The sequence below is a fragment of the Genypterus blacodes genome, unplaced genomic scaffold (assembly GCF_046128005.1).
Source record: "Genypterus blacodes isolate CSIRO-AG114 ecotype Tasmania unplaced genomic scaffold, CSIRO-AGI_Gbla_v1 ptg000011l_1, whole genome shotgun sequence".
Classification (NCBI taxonomy): domain Eukaryota; kingdom Metazoa; phylum Chordata; class Actinopteri; order Ophidiiformes; family Ophidiidae; genus Genypterus; species Genypterus blacodes.
The window spans coordinates 91437-108182 of NW_027466825.1; the positions used below are offsets into that span (position 1 = coordinate 91437).

Here is a 16746-nt window from a genome sequence, read left to right on the forward strand (position 1 = left end):
ATCCACTATCACATCATCCATTTTTACTGCTAGAAAAACAACGTTAAGGTTTTTGTCACTGCTTCACACACCTGCCTCTCTCCCTTCCTTCATTTAAATCGAGGATGCAAGCCCATTTCCCCAAACTCAAAAGTAATGCTCATTCACACTCATTTTTGGCCATAAAGCCCTCACAAAAAACACCTATAACTTCTATCTAACTATCTCAACTGGTGCCCTGTACACTGGTTGATTCACAACCCTCACATAATTTTGCTATGTGCCTACACGTCATTAGGGCGGTAAAACTTTTCAAAGTAAAAAAAAGTTTGAGAGAAAAAGTGCCACCACCCTAAAAGGTACCCAACAGGTATGTTTATGTGTTATACTTCCATTACCACGTTCAGTACATTGTTAATTCAAGTCTGTTATATGATTTTATAGTTATACAGGATAGCCCTCGTGTTAAGTCTGGATATTTGTAAATGTCTTTTCAAACATTATGTTGTATTTTTATTTTTTTTCATAGTTTCAGATTTATAGTCTGCATTGAACTTGACTGTGAGAGGCGTGTTGTTGCTAAGATTAACAACCCATATGACGTTTTGCTCTTTGTGTGAAAATTGAAAACAAGCATAAACCTGAGTCCACAGTATGCCAGTGTCTCGTGTGTGATTGTGCACCAGAACACAACGCAGTGTAGTCGAAGCCTGCAGACCGTTACGGCTACACCTACATGTCATTAGAGAGCAAACAAATGTAAACTGTGGTTTATCTCTGATTATTAGATAACAAGTAAGGGTAGTGAAATGCAGTGATAATGCAATAACATGGATATGCAGATAGAGAAGGGAGGAGGAGAGAGGAGCTCAGTGCATCTTGGGAAGTCCCCCAGCAGTCTAGGTCTATAGCCTCATAAGTAGGGGCTGGTCCAAGGCAAGCCTGGCAAAAAGGAAAGTCTTTAAGCCTACTCTGAGATTTCTGCCCCCTGGACCATATCTGGGAGATGGTTCCACAAGAGAGGAGCCTGATAACTGAAGGCTCTGCCTCCCATTCTACTTTGTAGATACCAGGAACCACAAGTGAGCCTGCAGGTAAGTCATGGAACTGAGCCTAAAAACTGACGGTAAGTAGGAAGGTATCTAAAGACAATGCATAGCTTCTTATAATTAGTGCTTTTATGTCCTTGGCTACAGTGCTGGAACATTTTTAAAGAATTCGTCATCTCTACATTTTTTATGTCATCAATCATCAATCAATCCATTACAGCTCCACCTTGTCACACAGGACTTAGTAGTTAGACCACTCCTATCCATCATCTACATCCTCCTTCCTGGTCAGATCGTTGACACCACAGTCTCAACTTTCTTGATACACAAGTGTATACATTTCTATCAAGTCATCTATCTTCCACCCGGCCATTAACTCACTGTCTGTCATTAATTCCTCCAAAAGTAATAAAAAATTATGTAGTTAAATCCAACTGGGCCAGAACACTGCTATCCACCTCAGCACCTGCTCTTAAGGTTGTGAGCATCTCAACATATCATGTACCATCTTCACTGACTACCCATTGTCTAACACATTTGTAAACAATTAATTAATTCTCTTCACTTTTAAAGCACATCATGCACTGGCCCATCATACCTGACTGACCTCATTCACCAGTATCACAGATGATGTGTTACTGTGAGATGGACTAAATTAGGCACCTGTAAAATGGTATTCAAAACAAAAAGAAATCTAAGAAGTAGTTTTGGATACGTCATTTAGGCGGAGATTCTTCAGAAACAACAACACACCTCATCTCAGATCAAAAGAAAGAAGTCAGTGTTGGAACTCAGCCCAGAACCTGACAAGGTAAATGATGACAACGCATAGCTTCTTATAATTCCGATGTATGTCTTCGGCTTTAGTGCCAGACATTTTTTTTTAAATTCTTCATCTATGTGTCATTTTGATGTCACAACACTCCATAAGAGTCAAGTTAAGTAAATTGTATTTGTATACACATAGAGTGTCTGAAACGGCTTTACAGACCCACACCATCAGGACAATTCCCAGTCAGTCCCAAGTCAAGTTCCAAATAAAAACTGACAAGTCCCAAGTCCAGTCCAAGTCATGAAGTTTAAATTTCAAGTCTTTAACAACTCATGATCACACACAAACAATTATTATTTTTCAAAAAATTATAACTTTGGAAACATTTCACAAAGTCACTCAAACTTCGAATTTTAATGATAATTAAATTAATCAATTAGCCAATTGAAAATACATTTTGGTAAGTGCTAATTTGTTGAATTCATTTTGAGATTAATTATCACAGAAGCAATTCATAGATACACTATTATTAATAACTTACCCCAACCAGAATGATCTCATCAGGAATTTTAATAAATATGAATTCTATAACTGCTTGTAGAACAGAAAAACAAGTCTGCTACAAGTACAAGAGAAAACCAGATTACCTTAGAAATTGTTGTTTTCTCTTGTTGAACAGAAATGTCACATGAGAGGACAACAGAGCACCAATGACATCACTAAAGACTCACGAGGGTTTTGTCAAAATTCAATACCGTAATGTATTTACACTAGAATGAATTGGTCAGAGGTCCCACTTTGTCCATGAAAAGAAAAAAAATAAATGTATGACTGTAATTAATTGGCCAATTAGGATTGAGAGATGGTTTGATTACATAACATGTACACATAATGTGCAATAACTTTGGTTTTGTAAAGTACTGTATTTATGCTGTATTTCTGATACATATCCATGTTTTATATGCATTTATGCATTTGGTACCCTTAATGACTTGCTAGCATTTCTGCTAGAACTGGAACCTCAACAAGGTACGAAACACGGCAGGTGAGTGGAATGCAGAAACTCATCTCACAGAACAATGAAAAGTGAGTCAGGCATGGAATTTAGCCAAGAGAATAAGGAAACAATTGACTCTGAGATAATCTTCAGATTTAGACTTTGCTTTCCGTGGTGAGGGTGGGAGGACATTTTTGAAATACTCATCATCTGTGCGTCATGTGATGTCACTGCTGTGTATAAAAGTCCATGGTGTGCATTCAAGACTGCCACTAATGTGAGATGGATTAAATGAGAAGACTCTGAACAGATACACAAAATTAAAAGAACCCTACTACAAAGAAGAAGCAGTTTTTTAAATTTGTTGTAAGTATGCAATATATTATATAAACATGTGGGTTTGTATATGTGGGTGTATAGGTATAAATTTGTTTCTTAAATTATCGATTTAAGAAACAAATGATCTATAATTATCCATTTCATATATACATCAAAGAATCAATACACATACACATACACACAGCCACACAGATATATCAGCTGTGTTTTGTTTTATCTCATTTTTGAATTGATTGTGTAGCTGTCGCACACTTAATCAAACTATTTAACATCGAAATTATGTAGCCTGAAAAGCTCTCAACATGCACCCGAGTAGCTATTTAAGCTCTAAAGCTTGATAACTTGTTGTAGCTTCTTGATATTTTGATTGTTTGGGTCTTTAATTCCTGTGATGCAGGAGACGTATTAGAAGTGTTCACAGTGTGTCTGATTTTTTATTTTTTTGGACTGCTGCTGCTGAAGTGAAGCGATAACCTGCTTTTCAGGTACAGCTCTTTCTGATGTGATGATTTATGTCTCTGTGTACCCAGTGGGGAGCATTGTAAATAGAAATGACCACTCTGTTATATTTAAGAAACACTGCATCTATCTTTACAGGCTGCTAACAATGTGACCATAACTGTAAGCTCAGCTTTTTTTGAACAAAGATAGGTTGTGTCCTGTTCCACGATGACAGGTGTAATCCACAGTCGACAAATGATATGAGGTTTCAAGACTTTCAAAACGTATTAACTAGTTCTTGAATAGTCAATGGACACATTTCTGGCCAGATTTGAGAATGGTGAGATTTAAGGTTTCTGTGTCCTAAAAGTCCAGGTGACGAGGTGTTTATTTTTTGGGTCTCTGTGCTGGTGTTGCTCGTTGGGTTGTGAAGGCAATATTGGTATGCACACACCCATGTCATACTATTGCAAATTTAAAGCAAAACAACCTTGAACATTGGGTGACTGAAACTTTGGCAAAATTTAAAAAAGGCATTGATAGACAGATATTGCAAATGTTTTTTTCATGCAAGTCCAGCCTTTGCATTGTTTTATATTTTAATTATTCTATAGATCTAAAGGAAAACAAGATGGATGTCAGACCACTTCTCTCCACAATGCTGATTCTAATGGGTAAGAGCTGCTGTGTAACTCTCTCTCCCTCTCTCTTCATGTTGTCTTTTCTTGTACTATTACAATTTGTAAATCATGCCCTTTCCTTGCCCCTTGTTTTACGGCTGGACAGGGAAGGATTCACCCCTTTGGGTTTTTTCTTCTTTGTCTTTGGAGGAAGCTTGTTCGAGCTCTATGTGATATTGGGCGATAATTAAACTTGACTTATATTTGTTCCCTTGTCTGATGGTAAAATATGTGTCATTGTGAGTACGTATTTATGAAAGTGAAGGGCTAGGAATAAGACATATGATGACCGATAGTGTATGTGGTAGGTTGCTTTTTATGGGCACTAAACAGTTATTGAATAAAGAGAAAGAAAAGACCAAAAAAGATCTACAAAAGACCAATTGTGAGAAAATCAATTCATTTTCCTCTTTGTCTTCTCTAAAAACAGGTCTCATTTATCTAACAACCATACCACAAACTGAAGCACAAGCAACAACGGCTACAACTGCCCCAACAACCACCACTACAACTGCCCCCACAACCACCACTACAACTGCCCCCACAACCACCACTACAACTGCACCCACAACCACCACTACAACTGCACCCACAACCACCACTACAACTGCACCAACAACCACCACTACAACTGCACCACCAACAACAACTACAACTGCACCACCAACAACCACTACAACTGCACCCACAACCACCACTACAACTGCCCCCACAACCACCACTACAACTGCCCCCACAACAACTACAACTGCACCCACAACCACCACTACAACTGTCCCCACAACAACAACTACAACTGCACCCACAACCACCACTACAACTGCCCCAACAACCACCACTACAACTGCCCCCGCAACCACCACCACAACTGCCCCCACAACCACCACTACAACTGTACCCACAACTACAACTACAACTGCACCCACAACCACCACTACAACTGCACCAACAACCACCACTACAACTGCACCACCAACAACAACTACAACTGCACCCACAACCACCACTACAACTGCACCCACAACCACCACTACAACTGCCCCCACAACCACCACTACAACTGCACCCACAACCACCACTACAACTGTACCCACAACTACAACTACAACTGCACCCACAACCACCACTACAACTGCACCAACAACCACCACTACAACTGCACCACCAACAACAACTACAACTGCACCCACAACCACCACTACAACTGCACCCACAACCACCACTACAACTGCCCCCACAACCACCACTACAACTGCCCCCACAACAACTACAACTGCACCCACAACCACCACTACAACTGTCCCGACAACAACAACTACAACTGCACCCACAACCACCACTACAACTGCCCCAACAACCACCACTACAACTGCCCCCACAACCACCACTACAACTGCCCCCACAACCACCACTACAACTGCCCCCACAACCACCACTACAACTGTACCCACAACTACAACTACAACTGCACCCACAACCACCACTACAACTGCACCATCAACCACCACTACAACTGCACCACCAACAACAACTACAACTGCACCCACAACCACCACTACAACTGCACCCACAACCACCACTACAACTGCCCCCACAACCACCACTACAACTGCCCCCACAACAACTACAACTGCACCCACAACCACCACTACAACTGCCCCAACAACCACCACTACAACTGCCCCCACAACCACCACTACAACTGCACCCACAACCACCACTACAACTGTACCCACAACTACAACTACAACTGCACCCACAACCACCACTACAACTGCACCAACAACCACCACTACAACTGCACCAACCACAACAACTACAACTGCACCCACAACCACCACTACAACTGCACCAACAACCACCACTACAACTGCACCACCAACAACAACTACAACTTCACCCACAACCACCACTACAACTGCACCCACAACCACCACTACAACTGCCCCCACAACCACCACTACAACTGCCCCCACAACAACTACAACTGCACCCACAACCACCACTACAACTGTCCCGACAACAACAACTACAACTGCACCCACAACAACCACTACAACTGCACCCACAACCACCACTACAACTGTACCCACAACTACAACTACAACTGCACCCACAACAACAACTACAACTGCACCCACAACCACCACTACAACTGCACCAACCACAACAACTACAACTGCACCCACAACCACCACTACAACTGCCCCCACAACCACCACTACAACTGCCCCCACAACCACCACTACAACTGTACCCACAACTACAACTACAACTGCACCCACAACCACCACTACAACTGCACCATCAACCACCACTACAACTGCACCACCAACAACAACTACAACTGCACCCACAACCACCACTACAACTGCACCCACAACCACCACTACAACTGCCCCCACAACCACCACTACAACTGCCCCCACAACAACTACAACTGCACCCACAACCACCACTACAACTGTCCCCACAACAACTACAACTGCACCCACAACCACCACTACAACTGCACCAACCACAACAACTACAACTGCACCCACAACCACCACTACAACTGCACCCACAACCACCACTACAACTGTACCCACAACTACAACTACAACTGCACCCACAACCACCACTACAACTGCACCAACAACCACCACTACAACTGCACCACCAACAACAACTACAACTGCACCCACAACCACCACTACAACTACACCCACGACCACCACTACAACTGCCCCCACAACCACCACTACAACTGCCCCCACAACAACTACAACTGCACCCACAACCACCACTACAACTGTCCCGACAACAACAACTACAACTGCACCCACAACCACCACTACAACTGCCCCAACAACCACCACTACAACTGCCCCCACAACCACCACTACAACTGCCCCCACAACCACCACTACAACTGTACCCACAACTACAACTACAACTGCACCCACAACCACCACTACAACTGCATCATCAACCACCACTACAACTGCACCACCAACAACAACTACAACTGCACCCACAACCACCACTACAACTGCACCCACAACAACAACTACAACTGCACCCACAACCACCACTACAACTGCACCACCAACAACAACTACAACTGCACCCACAACCACCACTACAACTGCACCCACAACCACCACTACAACTGCACCAACAACCACCACTACAACTGCACCACCAACAACAACTACAACTGCACCCACAACCACCACTACAACTGCACCCACAACCACCACTACAACTGCCCCCACAACCACCACTACAACTGCACCCACAACCACCACTACAACTGTACCCACAACTACAACTACAACTGCACCCACAACCACCACTACAACTGCACCAACAACCACCACTACAACTGCACCAACCACAACAACTACAACTGCACCCACAACCACCACTACAACTGCACCAACAACCACCACTACAACTGCACCACCAACAACAACTACAACTGCACCCACAACCACCACTACAACTGCACCCACAACCACCACTACAACTGCCCCCACAACCACCACTACAACTGCACCCACAACCACCACTACAACTGTACCCACAACTACAACTACAACTGCACCCACAACCACCACTACAACTGCACCAACAACCACCACTACAACTGCACCACCAACAACAACTACAACTTCACCCACAACCACCACTACAACTGCACCCACAACCACCACTACAACTGCCCCCACAACCACCACTACAACTGCCCCCACAACAACTACAACTGCACCCACAACCACCACTACAACTGTCCCGACAACAACAACTACAACTGCACCCACAACAACCACTACAACTGCCCCAACAACCACCACTACAACTGCACCCACAACCACCACTACAACTGCCCCCACAACCACCACTACAACTGCCCCCACAACAACTACAACTGCACCCACAACCACCACTACAACTGTCCCCACAACAACAACTACAACTGCACCCAGAACCACCACTACAACTGCACCAACCACAACAACTACAACTGCACCCACAACCACCACTACAACTGCACCCACAACAACAACTACAACTGCACCCACAACCACCACTACAACTGCACCCACGACCACCACTACAACTGCCCCCACAACCACCACTACAACTGCCCCCACAACAACTACAACTGCACCCACAACCACCACTACAACTGTCCCCACAACCACCACTACAACTGCACCAACCACAACAACTACAACTGCACCCACAACCACCACTACAACTGCACCCACAACAACAACTACAACTGCACCCACAACCACCACTACAACTGCACCCACGACCACCACTACAACTGCCCCCACAACCACCACTACAACTGCCCCCACAACAACTACAACTGCACCCACAACCACCACTACAACTGTCCCGACAACAACAACTACAACTGCACCCACAACCACCACTACAACTGCCCCAACAACCACCACTACAACTGCCCCCACAACCACCACTACAACTGCCCCCACAACCACCACTACAACTGCCCCCACAACCACCACTACAACTGTACCCACAACTACAACTACAACTGCACCCACAACCACCACTACAACTGCATCATCAACCACCACTACAACTGCACCACCAACAACAACTACAACTGCACCCACAACCACCACTACAACTGCACCCACAACAACAACTACAACTGCACCCACAACCACCACTACAACTGCACCAACCACAACAACTACAACTGCACCCACAACCACCACTACAACTGCACCAACAACCACCACTACAACTGCACCACCAACAACAACTACAACTGCACCCACAACCATCACTACAACTGCACCCACAACCACCACTACAACTGCCCCCACAACCACCACTACAACTGCCCCCACAACAACTACAACTGCACCCACAACCACCACTACAACTGTCCCCACAACAACAACTACAACTGCACCCACAACCACCACTACAACTGCACCAACCACAACAACTACAACTGCACCCACAACCACCACTACAACTGCCCCCACAACCACCACTACAACTGCCCCCACAACCACCACTACAACTGTACCCACAACTACAACTACAACTGCACCCACAACCACCACTACAACTGCACCATCAACCACCACTACAACTGCACCACCAACAACAACTACAACTGCACCAACAACCACCACTACAACTGCACCCACAACCACCACTACAACTGCCCCCACAACCACCACTACAACTGCCCCCACAACAACTACAACTGCACCCACAACCACCACTACAACTGTCCCCACAACAACAACTACAACTGCACCCACAACCACCACTACAACTGCACCAACCACAACAACTACAACTGCACCCACAACCACCACTACAACTGCACCAACAACCACCACTACAACTGCACCACCAACAACAACTACAACTGCACCCACAACCACCACTACAACTGCACCCACAACCACCACTACAACTGTCCCCACAACCACCACTACAACTGCACCCACAACCACCACTACAACTGTACCCACAACTACAACTACAACTGCACCCACAACCACCACTACAACTGCACCAACAACCACCACTACAACTGCACCACCAACAACAACTACAACTTCACCCACAACCACCACTACAACTGCCCCCACAACCACCACTACAACTGCCCCCACAACAACTACAACTGCACCCACAACCACCACTACAACTGTCCCGACAACAACAACTACAACTGCACCCACAACAACCACTACAACTGCCCCAACAACCACCACTACAACTGCCCCCACAACCACCACTACAACTGCCCCCACAACCACCACTACAACTGCCCCCACAACCACCACTACAACTGTACCCACAACTACAACTACAACTGCACCCACAACCACCACTACAACTGCACCATCAACCACCACTACAACTGCACCACCAACAACAACTACAACTGCACCCACAACCACCACTACAACTGCACCCACAACCACCACTACAACTGCCCCCACAACCACCACTACAACTGCCCCCACAACAACTACAACTGCACCCACAACCACCACTACAACTGTCCCCACAACAACAACTACAACTGCACCCACAACCACCACTACAACTGCACCAACCACAACAACTACAACTGCACCCACAACCACCACTACAACTGCCCCCACAACCACCACTACAACTGCCCCCACAACCACCACTACAACTGTACCCACAACTACAACTACAACTGCACCCACAACCACCACTACAACTGCACCATCAACCACCACTACAACTGCACCACCAACAACAACTACAACTGCACCCACAACCACCACTACAACTGCACCCACAACCACCACTACAACTGCCCCCACAACCACCACTACAACTGCCCCCACAACCACCACTACAACTGCCCCCACAACAACTACAACTGCACCCATAACCACCACTACAACTGTCCCCACAACAACAACTACAACTGCACCCACAACCACCACTACAACTGCACCAACCACAACAACTACAACTGCACCCACAACCACCACTACAACTGCCCCCACAACCACCACTACAACTGCCCCCACAACCACCACTACAACTGTACCCACAACTACAACTACAACTGCACCCACAACCACCACTACAACTGCACCATCAACCACCACTACAACTGCACCACCAACAACAACTACAACTGCACCCACAACCACCACTACAACTGCACCCACAACCACCACTACAACTGCCCTCACAACCACCACTACAACTGCCCCCACAACAACTACAACTGCACCCACAACCACCACTACAACTGTCCCCACAACAACAACTACAACTGCACCCACAACCACCACTACAACTGCACCAACCACAACAACTACAACTGCACCCACAACCACCACTACAACTGCACCCACAACCACCACTACAACTGTACCCACAACTACAACTACAACTGCACCCACAACCACCACTACAACTGCACCAACAACCACCACTACAACTGCACCACCAACAACAACTACAACTGCACCCACAACCACCACTACAACTGCACCCACGACCACCACTACAACTGCTCCCACAACCACCACTACAACTGCCCCCACAACAACTACAACTGCACCCACAACCACCACTACAACTGTCCCGACAACAACAACTACAACTGCACCCACAACCACCACTACAACTGCACCAACCACAACAACTACAACTGCACCCACAACCACCATTACAACTGCCCCCACAACCACCACTACAACTGCCCCCACAACCACCACTACAACTGTACCCACAACTACAACTACAACTGCACCCACAACCACCACTACAACTGCACCATCAACCACCACTACAACTGCACCAACAACAACAACTACAACTGCACCCACAACCACCACTACAACTGCACCCACAACCACCACTACAACTGCCCCCACAACAACTACAACTGCACCCACAACCACCACTACAACTGTCCCCACAACAACAACTACAACTGCACCCACAACCACCACTACAACTGCACCAACCACAACAACTACAACTGCACCCACAACCACCACTACAGCTGCCCCCACAACAACTACAACTGCACCCACAACAACAACAACTGCCCCCACAACAACTACAACTGCACCCACAACAGTTACAACTGCACCCACAACAACAACAACTGCACCCACAACAACTACAACTGCCCCCACAACAACTACAACTGCCCCCACAACAACTACAACTGCACCCACAACAACTACAACTGCACAAACAACAACTACAACTGCCCCCACAACAACTACAACTGCACCCACAACAACTACAACTGCCCCCACAACTACAACTGCCCCCACAACAACTACAACTGCCCCTACAACAACTACAACTGCACCCACAACAACTACAACTGCACAAACAACAACTACAACTGCCCCTACAGTAACTACAACTGCCCCCACAACAACTACAACTGCACCCACAACAACTACAACTGTCCCCACAACAACTACAACTGCACCCACAACAACAACTACAACTGCACCCACAACCACAACTACAACTGCGCCAACCACAACAACTACAACTGCACCCACAACAACTTCAACTGCCCCCACAACAACGACAACTGCCCCCACAACAACTACAACTGCCCCCACAACAACTACAACTGCACCCACAACAACTACAACTGCCCCCACAACAACTACAACTGCCCCCACAACAACAACTACAACTGCCCCCACAACAACTACAACTGCGCCAACCACAACAACAACTACAACTGCCCCCACAACAACTACAACTGCCCCCACAACAACTACAACTGCACCCACAACAACTACAACTGCCCCCACAACAACTACAACTGCCCCCACAACAACAACTACAACTGCCCCCACAACAACTACAACTGCCCCCACAACAACTACAACTGCACCCACAACAACTACAACTGCACCCACAACAACAACTACAACTGCCCCCACAACAACTACAACTGCCCCCACAACAACTACAACTGCCCCTACAACAACTACAACTGCACCCACAACAACTACAACTGCACAAACAACAACTACAACTGCCCCTACAATAACTACAACTGCCCCCACAACAACTACAACTGCACCCACAACAACTACAACTGTCCCCATAACAACTACAACTGCACCCACAACAACAACTACAACTGCACCCACAACCACAACTACAACGGCGCCAACCACAACAACTACAACTGCACCCACAACAACTTCAACTGCCCCCACAACAACGACAACTGCCCCCACAACAACTACAACTGCCCCCACAACAACTACAACTGCACCCACAACAACTACAACTGCCCCCACAACAACTACAACTGCCCCCACAACAACAACTACAACTGCCCCCACAACAACTACAACTGCACCAACAACAACAACTACAACTGCCCCCACAACAACTACAACTGCCCCCACAACAACTACAACTGCACCCACAACAACTACAACTGCCCCCACAACAACTACAACTGCCCCCACAACAACAACTACAACTGCCCCCACAACAACTACAACTGCCCCCACAACAACTACAACTGCACCCACAACAACTACAACTGCACCCACAACAACAACTACAACTGCACCCACAACAACTACAACTGTCCCCACAACAACTACAACTGCACCCACAACAACAACTACAACTGCACCCACAACCACAACTACAACTGCGCCAACCACTACAACTACAACTGCACCCACAACAACTACAACTGCCCCCACAACAACGACAACTGCCCCCACAACAACGACAACTGCACCCACGACAACTACAACTGCCCCCACAACAACTACAACTGCACCAACAACAACAACTACAACTGCCCCCATAACAACTACAACTGCCCCCACAACAACTACAACTGCACCCATAACAACTAGAACTGCCCCCACAACAACTACAACTGCCCCCACAACAACAACTACAACTGCCCCGACAACAACTACAACCGCCCCCACAACAACTACAACTGCCCCCACAACCACCACTACAACTGCGCCAACCACAACAACTACAACTGCCCCCACAACAACTACAACTGCACCCACAACAACTACAACTGTCCCCACAACAACTACAACTGCACCCACAACAACAACTACAACTGCACCCACAACCACAACTACAACTGCGCCAACCACAACAACTACAACTGCACCCACAACAACTACAACTGCCCCCACAACAACTACAACTGCCCCCACAACAACAACTACAACTGCCCCCACAACAACTACAACTGCACCCACAACCACCACTACAACTGCCCCAACAACCACCACTACAACTGCCCCCACAACCACCACTACAACTGCCCCAACAACCACCACTACAACTGCCCCCACAACCACCACTACAACTGCCCCAACAACCACCACTACAACTGCCCCCACAACCACCACTACAACTGCCCCCACAACAACTACAACTGCACCCACAACCACCACTACAACTGTCCCCACAACAACAACTACAACTGCACCCACAACCACCACTACAACTGCACCAACCACAACAACTACAACTGCACCCACAACCACCACTACAACTGCCCCCACAACCACCACTACAACTGCGCCAACCACAACAACTACAACTGCACCCACAACAACTACAACTGCCCCCACAACAACTACAACTGCCCCCACAACAACAACTACAACTGCCCCCACAACAACAACTACAACTGCACCCACAACAACTACAACTGCACCCACAACCACCACTACCACTGCGCCAACCACAACAACTACAACTGCCCCCACAACAACTACAACTGCACCCACAACAACTACAACTGTCCCCACAACAACAACAACTACAACAGCACCCACAACCACAACTACAACTGCGCCAACCACAACAACTACAACTGCCCCCACAACAACAACTACAACTGCACCCACAACAACTACAACTGTCCCCACAACAACTACAACTGCACCCACAACCACAACTACAACTGCGCCAACCACAACAACTACAACTGCACCCACAACAACTACAACTGCCCCCACAACAACGACAACTGCCCCCACAACAACGACAACTGCACCCACGACAACTACAACTGCCCCCACAACAACTACAACTGCACCAACAACAACAACTACAACTGCCCCCACAACAACTACAACTGCCCCCACAACAACTACAACTGCACCCACAACAACTACAACTGCCCCCACAACAACTACAACTGCCCCCACAACAACAACTACAACTGCCCCCACAACAACTACAACTGCCCCCACAACAACTACAACTGCACCCACAACAACAACTACAGCTGCACCCACAACCACAACTACAACTGCGCCAACCACAACAACTACAACTGCACCCACAACAACTACAACTGCCCCCACAACAACTACAACTGCCCCCACAACAACAACTACAACTGCCCCCACAACAACTACAACTGCCCCCACAACAACTACAACTGCACCCACAACAACTACAACTGCACCCACAACCACCACTACAACTGCGCCAACCACAACAACTACAACTTCCCCCACAACAACTACAACTTCACCCACAACAACTACAACTGTCCCCACAACAACAACAACTACAACAGCACCCACAACCACAACTACAACTGCGCCAACCACAACAACTACAACTGCCCCCACAACAACAACTACAACTGCACCCACAACAACTACAACTGCCCCCACAACAACTACAACTGTCCCCACAACAACTACAACTGCACCCACAACAACTACAACTGTCCCCACAACAACTACAACTGCACCCACAACAACAACTACTGCCGCACCCGTGACAACAACAAATACGGCAGCACCCGTGACAGCAACAGCTACGGCCGCACCCGTGACAGCAACAGCTACGGCAGCGCCCGTTACAACAACAACCACGGCCGCACCTTCTGTTGCTGTTTTTTCTATTGAAAGTCAGCTTGCTGAAGAATTCAATCCAGATCTCACAGACAGAAACAGTAAAAGATTCAAAAAGCTGAGTGCACGAATCCTCCCTGGCGTGAGTTAATCTTTTTCAATGTGTTGGTGTTGTGATTGAATTATTTGGAGGACAGCTTCATTGAAAATACATTCCATTCATATTTGGTTTCTGTTCAATTTATACTATTATTATTATATCATTAGATTGTGATATTACAATTTTAATATAAAAGCCTCCTAAATCATTTATTTATTTATTTTCCTCCTGCAGTGTAATCAAGTCTATAAAAGGATATTCAGCCAACGTTTCACAGCTTGCAAAATTAAAGCTTTCAGGTAAGACTTCATATATTTTTCAGCTTCCAATGAAACATCAAATGATACATTTGAATAATTATCACCATTGTCGTTAATTATAATTTCTGTTAATCTGTGATGTATTCATTTTTGGTTTTGCTATGCAGGGAGAAGTCATCAAAACAACCACTCAATAACACTCTAGTTGAAATCGACATTGAGTTCAACTCTTCTGCTGGTGCAGTCCCACAGAGCAGTGAAGTTTTAACCACCTTCATAGATGCTGTGAAAAACAACACCCTCAACGTCACCGTTGATCCCAACTCTGTCTCAGTAATTGGTAAGTATTAGTACCATTTCCTTTTCCTTCATCAGTATCAAATCCTAAAATATCCTGCTCTGAAAAATGAAAGCAGTAAGCATTAGTTTTTTGAAATAAGTTTAGAAACAAAACTAAAGAAATCTTTCACTGTTTGGTGTTAAAAAGAAAAAAGTTATAAAGAATGATCACACAAGGTGAATACCGCTGTCTATCACTACTTTGCATTTTGACAAATTTCCAACTTATGAACTACACAATAATTTTGGGAAAGGCAATTGTTTTTCTGGTACAGCAGAGAAAGTGTTACATGTTTTTCTTTCAACTTTTTCTGTAGTAACTCCCGCACCACCAACCACTGCAACTACAACAACTGCAACTACAACAACTGCACCTGCAACCACT

General features: G+C 46.2%; 1 protein-coding gene and 1 long non-coding RNA gene across 2 annotated transcripts; both read left to right on the forward strand.

The window, feature by feature from the left end:
• The first annotated feature begins 3044 nt into the window (after positions 1–3044).
• On the forward strand, positions 3045–3825 carry LOC143008007 (uncharacterized). The gene is made up of 2 exons (XR_012964543.1): positions 3045–3163; positions 3599–3825. It is a non-coding gene; the product is annotated as an uncharacterized LOC143008007 (long non-coding RNA).
• Positions 3826–4208: 383 nt separating this feature from the next.
• LOC143007893 (uncharacterized) lies at positions 4209–16061 on the forward strand. The gene is made up of 3 exons (XM_076159392.1): positions 4209–4214; positions 13674–15804; positions 15997–16061. The coding sequence occupies exons 1-2, from the start codon at positions 4209–4211 to the stop codon at positions 15714–15716; spliced, it is 2049 nt and encodes a 682-aa protein (XP_076015507.1). The 3' UTR covers positions 15717–15804; positions 15997–16061.
• The last annotated feature ends 685 nt before the right edge of the window (positions 16062–16746 follow it).